General features: G+C 42.7%; 1 protein-coding gene across 1 annotated transcript in view; it reads left to right on the top strand.

Moving 5' to 3' along the window:
* The window catches only part of SMPD3 (sphingomyelin phosphodiesterase 3), a 36089-nt gene extending 29367 nt beyond the window's left edge, over window positions 1–6722 (top strand). The window contains exons 6-7 of the mRNA XM_086469473.1: window positions 5027–5189; window positions 6621–6722. Of these exons, the coding sequence (XP_086325599.1) occupies window positions 5027–5189; window positions 6621–6722 (265 nt within the window). The remainder of the gene's footprint in view (window positions 1–5026; window positions 5190–6620) is intronic.
* Window positions 6723–12854: the final 6132 nt, after the last annotated feature.

Genomic DNA, 12854 nt, shown 5'->3' with positions numbered 1-12854 from the left:
GCCCATAGGACAAGAAGCTCTCAGCAATACCGAAAGGGGTACATGGACAGCTTGTCTGAAAGGCTTTCTGCAGGCACCCAGTTCCGTGGTCACGGCACTGTGAAGGACGGCAACAAAGGGAAATGGAGTTTTCCTCAAATAAAAAACCCATAAAGTTTAAAACACCACCCCCAACCCCACAACTAATTACCCATTCTAGAAACCTTGCAGAATTCAGCACACTTAAAAAAAAGCAAGCTCACGTGACGTGTTATCTATTAGTGATACTACCGCAGCGTTACTTTTAAGGGGGTGTTTGATATTGAGAAACAGGTATCTTTGGTTTGAGCTAGTGGACTTATGAGACATGCAAAACCCCTTAATTTGCATAAGTCTTAAGATGAATTTATTGGATACTTGTATTGTTTGTTAAATAATATGCCAGTGGAGAGAAATTAATAAGCTTTATACATTTTAGAGCAGCACTTAAAGAATGGGCTAATCCTTTTTGCACCTTCTCTACCTTGAAGGCTAGTTTAATGGATTCAATATATTGTTATCATGACTAACTATAAAAGATGTTCCAGCTGTTCGTTACCAAAATATAGTGAAGAGGTAAAGTTATTTGGATTAATGAGCCTATGCAAATGCTTCAGTTAACACAGGTAATGGAAATGGTCCATTATACAGGCACAGTTTATGGTGGTGTTTTTACTCACCAAGTACAGTACATTGCATGGTACAGATGGACACTTTGTTGAATGTATTAGGTGAGGCCACCCCTTGAAGTCCTCTTTGTATCAGTTTTGAGCAAAGAAATTGAATTGTAGAAATAAGGTCTGGGTTTAGTTTATATTCAAAAAAAAGTATTTGTTACAGCAAGTCACACTTTCTGCATTCAAGAGCCTGCAAAATTCCTAGGCATTTTATGCACGTGTTGAGAACATGAACTTGGTACATGTGAAAGGGATTTCTGGAAAGCAAAAGTAAGGTAATTTGGCCCTACAATCAAGTTTGCAAATGCAAATCTGTATGTGGGTGTCACATTCTATGTTATGGTTCCAAGAGCAGGCTTGGAGTTCTTAAAAAAAAAAACAAAAACAAAAACAACAAAACCCACCCCAAAACCAAAAAAAACCCCCTGTGTTTTCAAGCAGCCTTTTGAGACAATCTGTCACCAAATTACTTTTGGGGTATTTTGTTTTATTCCCTGAAGAGTTACTTGTATTGAGCAATTAAGTCCTACTGACAGATAAAGAGCCATCAATAAAGATTTAAGAGTATTGCTTCCACTATCTATGTGTATGTACAGCACTTCAGTATGAGGTAACTGGAAAATATTCTTGAGGGTTGGTAACAGGATATATGCATGACTTTTTGCCTACTAAACATGGCTTTCAGTTTTCTACAATACGTTACAATTCTCTTAAACTGATGGGAAAAAACCTATTAGACTGGAATTTCCACTCGCTTTTCATGCAGATCTGCAGGGAAACAGGGACCTGCATGTGTGCATTACATAGACGTGCTTATACATTAGAGAACCCATCACTTCCACGAGCGGTCAAGAGAGCCTGTCCTCACATCTCTGCAAGGGACTGGTAAACATAAAAATTGCCAGTAGGTTCAGTAAAATTTAAAGCCATTGATGGAATCTGGGCTTTAAGGACATTTAAGCGTTAAATAGCACAGAGCTGTGGAGCACTGTCTAGCTAACAAGTATCACTCACATAAACAGCAAAACGGTACAGCCTAAAATTGATCCGTTCTCAAATTTTTCAATAATAAACTTGATCAAGCTTTACAGACATTTAAATTGGCAGTGTAAGCTATCCGGACAATTAATTCTTCATCAGCACTCTTCTCTAGTTTATAAATAAAATTAAGTAGCTCACAGTACTAAACCAATTAGGCCATAAAAGCAGCAGAACAACTAGTTCTTAAATACCTCTTTTATGTTAAGTATAGCATACGTAAAACATTGGCCTAGAAGAACATGCTTGGTACAAATAATGAGCAAGTCATTTATAATTATAGAGCAATTAATAAGCTGGGTGTAACAAGCCGGGCCCTGCCGCAGTGCTGGAAGCCGCACAAGCTTCTAATCAGAAAGGCTTCATCAAATGCACACAATCAATCTCCTCTCACAAAGATGGTTGTCACCTTCAAGCAAAGCACTGGAATAAGCCTGAATAGTCTGGCGCAGGAGGGCACATTACAACACAGCTGAGGAACAACATTTAAATGCAACTTTTTCCAGTCTCCACTGCTGGACAGTGGCTCACAATTCTGGGTGACAGGCTGCAACACAGTAAGAGAAGTCTTCCTGAACTCAGGTGCTCCTTGCCTGAATGAGAGATGGTCCCTCGGGCTTTATGATGAGGGAATAAGTTCTACCTTATGGCTCCCTTACCTGTACTGCTCCTCGTGCTCCTTTGTTCACTGCAGCTACAGCCAGCACTGCAAACAAACCACCGGGCAGACAGCTGCGGGACAGAGTTTTCATACTTCGGAGTTATTTGGGACTGGAAAAATCTTTCAAGGAAAAAAATGAAGTTCCAATTACTTTTTGTCGTCTCTTTCTTTGGGTCCTATGAATTAAGACAGTTATTCTGACAAATTCAGGTTTAGTTGTGTTCACTTAAATTGTTGGCATTTAACTGTTAGCGTGGCAGAGTCACATGTCCAGCACTTGTGTCTACATCCTGCAGAGACAAACAGCAAGCCATTGCATAGCAAGCGGTACAAGTTTTAGTCAGAAGCAGACACATGCACATTTACAGTTAGTTCTTCCTCATGTATTTGAAATAAACATTTCCCTTCCATGAGCAGTTGTGCAGGTTAAGTGAATACCCAGCATTCACGGACTTTTAAAAGGTCATAACTGAAGGTAAAACAAATTCATCTTTTAAATTAATGCAAATAAGATTTTTTTTTTGCAGTAGTACCACCGTGCTAATCAGCAGTTTCTTCTACTTTGATACTTAATTAGCTTTGCCAACTATAAATGCCATTTTTGAAAGAGGTCAGTCCCATCAAAGAGCTTGCTTTCTTGAACCTACAAAAAGAATTTCAGGAAGTGAATCACTTGCAGTAGCTCCTTGTAGAATCAGGTTGCAAATGGGGTACAGGCAGTAAGCTAGTGTAATGTGAGTTACAGGTGAAGTCTAAAACTGAATAGTACATTCAAGGAAGCTTACTTTCATAGACTGGTTACAATGAACTCTTAAGAATATTCAATACCTCACTAAGTCCAAAGGGGGTTAAGGAAAGTTCTGATTAAATAACTGTATGATCAGAATTTTGTCACTGTTATCTTTTGAAGGTACATAAAGCACTTCTTGTATCTATCCATTGACCCGAACTTACAGATTACAACACTGCTGAGACCTAACCAACTGTAGCAAGTGCTGTGTCCTCTCTGCCACCACTTGGATCCTTCCAGAGAGACGAGATTTGACAAAGAAACCATTTGAATCTCAAACCTTAAAATACATCACAAGAGTCTCGTGTTTTGTCGCTTGTTTTTCCTTCATTCTCTGCTCTCACATGCATGCATTAAAAAATTCCTAAAACAAATCCCATAAAACCCATCCAAAGTCAAGTCTTAAAATCTGGGTGATCAAAAATATCTTATTTTTTTCCAAGGTGAAATTAAAGGCTTTCTGCCTGCTAGGACCCAAGTTCATGGCTCAGTGTTTCTCCTGCGATGGTTGATAACATAGCTTAAAGACGTAATCAATTCTTACAAGGGAAACCACAGAACCTTGAGCTCGGGTTTTGGCAGGTAAGTAAAGGAAACTGATTTTCAAGGAGGTGGTTTTGAAAGTAGTTTGTGTTCCAAGCCAGACAGCAAAACCACAACCTGCTCTGTCCCTCTCTGCACGCACAGTCACCGTGCAAACAGCTGCGACTGTACTCACCATGACCTGTCTGCTAACACCCTATGCAGGCAGTCACCATGTGCAGCTGCTGCTTTTGCATGCACAGTTGTGGCTGCTGCCTCTAGCACTCCTTTGGTAGAGCTTCTAACAGAATACAGGACAATAAACCAAGTTTCCTTTTCAATCCAATCCAACAGCAAAAAAAAAAAAAAAACCAAACCCCAGAGAGCAGCATAGCAGCACAGAATTATTGTAAAGATAGTGATAGGGCCCTTTGTGGGCTATCTGGTCCAAAGTCACATTCAAAGCAGGGCTAACCTAAAAGTTAGATCAAGTTGCTTGAGGCCTTAATAGTCTTCTGTAGAAAACCTACTGTTAAAGGTTTAAGCACCCAAATGAAAAATTTTAATAGGAGAGCTGCAGCTTATTTGCCTGAACACAGGACTAGAAAACTGATCTTAATTCTGACTGTTTCTGTATATGGTCTTGGGCTGAGGAATCTCCGTGCAAGATGGGGGCAGCGCTCACACACCCGCTGAGTAACTCCATCTCTGTAGAGGAGTTCAAAGAGTGTCACATACATGAATCAAATAAATTAGGCTGTCATTACTAGTGAAGTAAGAGTTTGGGGTCCAAGGCACGATAATCTGATGCTCAAAACCAGCTACCACATGCCCAAATGTGTGCTCCTGAAAACCATTCCTTATCCATACCCTGTCTGTAAAGCTAGCTGTCTTAGTTTCAGGAGGCATCACTCTGCTCTGAATAGAGAGGTTTGTATCAAAGTACTCAGGTTTGTTCTACGGTAATCCATGAAACAGTTTCCTCCTCTGCTAGATTTGGAAAGTCAATGGCAGGGCTGCGGGCTGCAGCGCACTACAGAGAGCGGGCAGGCAGAGGTTGGTTCTCCTGGCTACACAGGTAGGTCCACCAGTACAGCAGCAGTGATGTCAAACCTGCTGTGAGGCTTCAAGAGCACTGTCAGCATTTAGTACAGCCTCATCCTGGAGAACTCGTTTGGAAGATGATGGGCTTTGCAAGTTCAACAGTCCTTTTGAAGAGGGATTACCCTTACTGGGGATTTGGAGAGAATCTAACGTAATGCACAAAGGGACAGAATGAGCCAACATTTAAAGCACTTGTTTTGTTTTTTAATGAAACAGGGTGCTGGAAAGTGAAGAAGGAAGGAAAGGATACTTAGTCTATCCCACCAGCAAGAACCACAGTTCCAGTCAAAAGGGGAGGAAGGCATCGTTGAAAGGAAATGGGAGGAGGATTGACTATATGCTCTATACAGAAGAAGGTCTCTACCTGGAATGGAAAGTGGTGAGTTTCAGAGTTGACAAAGAAAGCTGAAACTCACACCACAAACTTCTCTGGATGGCACGGCAGCCTGTTCTGCCTGGGTTCAAATTCACCCTCCGAGAGAACCTGCTGCTTTGTTATTTTCTACTTTTGCATGCACGTACTGAGTTTGTAAACCTATTACCTAACAAATGTGAGTTTAGGGTAGCTGGTAGATACGCTGCTCTTCAGAAACAAACCAACCAACAAACTCGTTTCCATTCCTTAAACTTTTGCCAGACTAAGTGTTTTAGCTGATGCATCCATGCCTGAATATTTTTTAATCTTTTCAAGTGTCCGGGTGTTCTTCTATTATGCTTACGAAAACCTACCTACATTGTAAGTCTGCAGTACGCAGGCAGAAGCTGACACGGGCTAACCAGAGTGGGAACCTGTAGTGCACTGTCTGCTTCCTGGTGTAGGACTGTGCCTCATACAGAATCCCATGATGGAAGCTGGAAACTAGATCACACTTACTTATCATGCCCCATTGCAGTCACTGCATAAGAGCAGGCAGTAGAGCAGTCCAGCATAGCTTAATGCGTGATACCTCAGTCTGTCTGCGCTCTGTTTGCAGGTGCTGTGGACACAGCAGCTGAATTCTTTTAAGGCTTCCTGTTTCAGATGCACAGCTGCCCATGGCGCATCCGTATGGTCAACCCACCTCACATTTTGCACAAACAGCAACAAAACCAGTATTTGAATAGTTTTCACCCAGATTAGGTCTTTGATAAGGCTCATACTGGCAGCATAAAGATGACTAAAATATCTGTGCTTCCAGCAAGCAATTCCCAAAGTACGTACCTGGCCCCTAGGAGGAGACGACCACATTCTATCAAGTGAGCATGGAGCTTGCTCCATCAGCTGTTGGAAGCTGGGAAGCACCCAGTATTTCCTGCAGAACTTTGACCTGGTCCTATGAAATGCTGACAGAACAAAAGGTGGAATTCAGAGACGCGACGAGCATGTTCCCGATTGCCTTCAGTTCCCACAAGGTTTTAACACCTCAGTCCAATGAAGACGGGCTTCCTTTTTAGCTGCATGCCGTACCTAGTCAGTACAGCCAGCCCTCCTCCCAGGCGAGGGCCTCCTGACGCACAGGGATTACCTACTGCAGCACAACAGAGGTGTTACTGCAAATGGTAAGAAAAGGTACAACAGATTTCATCCAGGCTAGTTCAACTGTGTATCGTTTAAATGGCTCACCCCATCAACTGCACCACATTGGCCCATGCCGTGTGGCAGATGGCTGGGCTTAATGGTCACCTAAGTGACACTGGTCCCATACACCTACTTTAGTGTCTAACTAGTTCAAAGCAAACCAAAGAGAGGCATGAAAGCTGAGTCCCAGTGTGTAATATAACAGATCAGTTTTCCAGTTCCTTCCTTCTTAATTCTGTTTTCCTTCTGCAGGAAGTGGAAGAGTTCAGCTTTATCACCCAGTTGGCAGGCTTGACAGACCACCTACCAGTAGCAATGCGTCTGATGGTGTCTACAGGAGAAGATGACCCTTAAAACTGACCAGCTTTGAGATTAGAAGAGGGAAACGTTAATGATATTAAGAAAATATCAGAGGATAAGAACGAACTATTCTGGTGCCATGTTAGGAAAGATGACCAGGCCTGACCCAGGCTACTCCCAGAATGTACCAACAATGGTGGATGTAAAGAGGGAAGAAATGGAAGGGGTTGTGGCCAAAAGCCACTGTCACAAGTTGCTCAGGCAGCAGGGCAGGCCTGTACCTACAATGCTTTCACTGTGGACCGAATGGAACCAAGATGGAAGTCCTAATTCCTTCTGAACCAGTGCCATTCTTACTAAAACATGTTTTTATACTAATATATAGCACAATTTAGTTTGTAATTAGTCTGTGAGTTAGTGCTGCTCAATGGTTTTTGCATCATTTCTTTGTATAACTAAGAAGCTAAAGCTTTTTTCTTTTTTTAGCCTGTTAAAAGTTGTAGTAGCGTGCTTGCATCAGTAGCATGCGCCCGCACTGCATGCCACTCAGAGATAAACTAGTAGGATACCATGGGGAATATCAGAATGGAAGAGAGTTCAAAAATCAGATACCAGCCAAAGCAAGGCATTCTGGGACTGGCAAACCCTTCTGTCATTACAGACAGACCTTCAAACAAACAAACAAACAAACACTCTATTCAATTTGCAGACCATTATCTTCCTGTCTAAAAGATCTGGAATTCAGACTTTAAGAACACAGTTCTACCCTTACTCCAGCTGTGTTCCCACTGAAATTATGAAGTGTTTTGTCTGAATAATGACTCCAGAATTGGACCTTTAGCATTCTAAGCGCAACTTATTCCCTTAAGAAGAAATATAGTTCCCCTGTGATATCTTTTCTTTCTTTCCCATATGTGGGGCAGTTCTGAATTATGGTTAAGGGATGATCTGTATGTTACAGTAGAGTGAATAGTTTCCTGTAGTACCACTGGTAACACCAGAGCCAACATTCTGCCTTAGCTAGAAAGAGTAAGAGGGAAATAGCTTGTAAAATGCATGCTGGGTATAGAGTTAAAATAAACGTAAGTGACAGCTGGGGGAGAGAAGCGTAAAACAGTGTATGATTGATAAGGCAGGATAACCTAACAATTTTCGAAAGGAATCAGTGCACTTAAAGGGAAGGCGTAGCATGGCTAGCTAGAGAGTAGAGACTAGAACTGTGACTCTCGGCCTTAGGCAACTACTTCGTCGGAGCAGAAGGTTCGTTTACGCCTGTGAGCCACAGCTCTCCAGTTGTTAGGCACTCACAGGCCTCAGTAGGGGTCTTGCCATCCAGTTCCTAGTTTCTTTCCACTGCAGCTCTTTCAGTGTGGGGCTCTTCTCTGCCAGCTTATCCCCATGACCTCACCTACTCAGCCTCTATAACCGTAACAAAGATAATGAAGAACTGAGAATCAGGTCCATAACGAGACTTTGCATGTGTTTAGGGAGTTCAAGTCAGCAGGGTTTGTGTTGCTGCGAGAACAATGAGACCCCCTATTGGTTTTAACTGATACTTAAGTTTCTTCTACCTACTTCCTGTTCAATTTTAGCATTATTTCCTCTTACGTTACAAATTCCCTGTGCTAAAAGAGTTAATCTAATATTTATACTTACGCATTAAGTAAACTGTTTTAGTTATGCTGGCCACAAACTCCTGAAGATGCTTTTGTTTTGGTTTAGTTTACACCTGCTAGGAATGAGCTTGAACTAAATCAGAACAGATCTAAATTATAAATCGCAGTCTGCACAGCCTCTGGTACCGGCTTAATTAGCTACAGTAAAGAATGGAACTTTGACTTAGATCAGCCTGATTTTGCAGGTAGAGAAACTCTTAATGGTCATGGAAGTACTGGACTAACAGCACTGGCTGATTCCTGGCAGGCCGTAGCCCACTGCTCACACTCTCCCACTGCGCCTGGTCTTGACACGTTTTTATGCCTCATTTTCCAGTCCTGGCGTCCCTTCAGCAGAGACTGCCTCCTGAGAGTGTGCCAAACCATGGGGTGGTCTGCAAGTGTAACCCATGGGGACTCAGAAACAGAACCAGACTCAATTCCCCTTTTTGATAAAATTAGGAATTCAAGTTTACAGCATCAGAGACTTTAGTGTACTATCCCAGTGCACCATCAGTTTCCCGCTTTGTACGTTTCTCTTTATACAGAGGGTGCACATACGTGCAATGTGTTTTTCTGGTTTGTTATCTCTCCACCCAATTCAGAAAAACTTGTACCTGAAACAATGGTTTTAATCCTATTTTCTACCTTGCTTGTATTTTATTAACCTTTTTAAAAAAACCAAACAGTATCAGTAGCAATTTGTGTGCTGTCCAGCAGCTATTTCTCAGTAGTAAGATTAAATATAAGGTACAGTATTTTTAATAGCTTTCCTAACAATGTAAATTACAATTTGATATCAACTTCACTAAGTATCAGTTGCAGGAGCTGAATTTGACACTGTGTGGGATATAATCGCAAAACCACTGCCAAACAATGTTACATTCACAGTAAAACTAACGTGGTCTAAATTACTTTCAAATTAGTTCCGTGGCTTTGTGCTGACTGAAAACCAGGCACTTTTGTCAACTTTTTGAGATACGCTGAGAAATATTTTTTCAAGTTTGAAGTAAACTCTTTTAGATTTTGATGTTCTTAGTCTCTCCGTGATGAAGAAATGGCTAGTTGTGAAACATTCTCTCTAAACGATACACGTACACGTTCTTACCAATTTACTGTCTTAAGGATCGAATGCAGCAGGAGAGTGATGCTGGAGGTACAGCATCATGGCACCACTGTACAGACGCTCCTTGCTTTTTCACATCCATCCTGTGCCTTCCGATGCCGCGGTACGCTCGCAGCGTCAGAGGGTGTGTGGGCCGGGGCACTGTAACGAACAGGCGTTCCTGCCCAGAAGAACAGCATCCTGGAGAAAAATGGGTTTTGCCTACACCACTGCCACCAGTTCCGTATCTCACAGAGATTCTTCAGACACCACCTGTCCCAGCAGGGTGCCAATCATTACAAGCCTTAGAGGGACACTAGGTAATAAGAGTATTTACATTTTTTTAAAAAAAAGGGGGGGGCGCAGGGACAACACACCCAGGAAATCAAACCCTGTACAGCTTTTTCAGATGTCAGTCCCACTTTGCTTAAGGACAGCATGACCCAATCTATGAGCAGGATGTTATTTGTAAGAAACTGGAGCTAAGCTTACCCTCCTGTGCTTACCCTGCTTTGTACAGGAATTTCGCTGTCTTCAAGAAGTGGGTGATAACGCTATTCTTGTAGTTTATTAACTGCCACTCCACAGGGATACTGTAGATGAAGTGTCATCTGTTTTTAAAAAAGCTAGGTCACATCTCTGTCTCTGGTTACAATTTGCATTTTACAACAGCACTTCTAGAACAAGTCAACAAAAAGATAAATAAGGACAGACAAAAACAAAGAACTTACAGAAGTTTCAAGGATGTCAGGTCCTTTCAAAGCTGGTACCTTTAGATCACTTCAAAGCCACAGCCTACAGAATGCAGCCTCTAGGGCACCTGCAGGTCTGTTTCTCCGAGGGTCTGAGGGACACAGGACCCATCCGCTTTGCACCACAGCCAGCCACTGAGGGCCAGGGCAGTAGCGCCGAGCGTACAGCTTCATGCTAGGTGAAAAGTGTTGACTGTAACTAGTGCAGGTGGCAGCCAGCTAGTGGTATTTCATCACAAACCAGAGGCTTAAATAGAAGCTGTCTAAAGCCACCAAGCATAAATTTATCCCAGACTGGCTCCAAGAGAAGCCTGCAGCCCGCTGAGGTGTGGCCTGCTGTAGGGAAACACTTGAGAAAGGTGTCTGGTATCACGAGTTCACCTGTCTTGGGCCAGAAGTATGACAAGGTTTTGTCCCAGAAGCACCCTCAGCTAGTCTGGCTAGACCCTCAGTCCTGCTTGTTGGCTACGACAGCAAGATTTAAGGAACTTACAATTCCAATAAAGGTTTTTTTTTTTTGTTAACAATGGCCTTTGTTTGCTGGTCCAGATTAAGCCGATCCAACTGTCCCCAGTTTGGTCTCTGAGCGACCCTGGGATCACACAGCAGCATATCAGTCTCAGCACATATCATCAGCTCAGAAATTTTTACCTCCTCCTGGCATTACAGGATGAGAGCAGAAATACAATTCAAGCACTTTGAAAAACTCCCAGTTTTATCATCCATTATAGCGAGAGTCAAATTGTTATCAAGGGTTTCATTTTTCCATGCCATCTTGTTTTAAATATAATCTTGATGCTTTTAACGACTTGTACGATTGCTGAGGTTTAGAAATCCTATGATAAGAATAATCTTTTTTATTTCAATGATTTTTCAGTATTGTATCCTTCTGGAACTAATGTTTTTATATGGTAAGCACACACCTTCTGACATTTTGTTATAAATGTATTAAAAAAATAAAAATTTAAATCTTTTCGTCAGTTTCTTTGCCTGCAAGAAAGCCACAATTTCAGACCTGATAAAACCAAGGTATTTTGAACAACAGGGAGGGGTTTCTGTCTTTTATTGGTGCTGAAAGGAATAACTGGTTGATGCAAACAAGATAATAAAATTTCAAGGCTCAAATGATTCTGTACAGTCTACTTCTTCTGGTTTTGCGATGTGGAGTCTGACGTCACTAACAGAAATCTGATTCTTAAGATGCAGTCTGGGGGTTGGGTCAAGCATGGTCTCACTGCATAAAATAAAGGGCGAACAGAACACGTGCTTTTAACTCGCCCCCCCTCCCCCTTGGCCTCCACTGCTCAGACGTGCCCCACGCAGACACACCCCGCTCTTGTCCCAGTGGGTGCCCTTCAGGTGAGCAAGCACAGCGCCTGCTGGGGGCTGCAGGCCTGGACCCCTCAGCCTCTCGCGCCCAGACGCTTTAAGCACAAGGATAGCTGCTCCACATGGCGCTCCACTAGGATTTAATGCGAGGCCACTTCACAAGAACAATTTCTTACCATGCAGCTGTACATCTTGGCATCTCAATGGTTATCTAGTCCCTGAACTAGTGGAGAGCAGGTTTTTATCTTTATCCTGTCCAGTCAAAGATAATTAACAACCAAACACACACCACCCCTCACCCATACACGGGTCTTTAAGAAATCCAGTGATTTAACAACGTCAAGGGAAAAGAATCCATTTTACTGGTTCAGTCTCTGAACAGTCCCCAAAGTCCTTTATAAAAGCCAGCAGGGAAACCCCCCTTGAAGAATTCACTTTTCCCCCAAGCAGAAAGGAGATCAGTGGAAGGGAAGTGATGACAGAAGAGCACACCACACAAGGCTCTTGCCATTATCTCAGGAAGAAACCACTCCATCCTGCGAGACGAGACGTTGGAGATGGATCTCCACAGCTTTCTCCACTGCTGTACAGCTGACAGTTCTCTGCATTCTGACGCTGCCACAGCACCACACTTGGACAGACTTAATTTTCCAGGGGTGGACTCCTAGTACGTGCCTCTCCTGCAATATCTGACCTACTTTTCCATTGTTGCAGTTTGCATTAGGATATGAGCAGCTCAGGAGTGGGTTCCCCTCTATAAAGTGCTATAGAACCACAATCATTTCTTGGGGAGTTTGTGTCTTACATACATTTAACTAAGAAGCACAAGTACAGAAAATTGCAACTCCTTCCTGCTCCCTCTGCCCCAGGAGCTGTAGCATAGTTTATTCTGAACTTGTGCCCACAGCTGCCTGTCAGTCAGCACTGTAACTGCAATGCCATCTGCCTCTCTGGCTATTGTACAGATTCTCTTGGCAAAGCACCTATTAAAACATAAACCTCCTTACCCCACTGAAGCTCCTGCTCAGAATGTGCGTGAAGCGATTATTCTTCTAGCCCTTTGCTTTGGCTGTTTACTACTTCAATGTACCCATTCTCCATGTTGCAGCGAATTCAAGTTGCCCGTCCACGTTTTCATGGCCTTCCAAAAGACATGCTCTTACCCTCTGCCGTTGTTTTTGACTACTCCCGATTTCCCATCCACCACTCCTACATCTGTAAGCCCATTTGCTTCCATGCTTTCCCTGACATTTAGGAAAGGCTCCAAGCAGCCGTTTGTGAAACCAGTGAGAGGCACTTGCGAGGAAGACAGGCAGGAAAACAACAATCCTCTCTCCCCTCTTTC

Source organism: Leptosomus discolor, chromosome 8, assembly GCF_034619465.1.
Source record: "Leptosomus discolor isolate bLepDis1 chromosome 8, bLepDis1.hap2, whole genome shotgun sequence".
Lineage (NCBI taxonomy): Eukaryota > Metazoa > Chordata > Aves > Leptosomiformes > Leptosomidae > Leptosomus > Leptosomus discolor.
The sequence above is the reverse complement of the archived record's forward strand: the minus strand, read 5'-3'. Positions and strand labels throughout refer to the sequence as shown.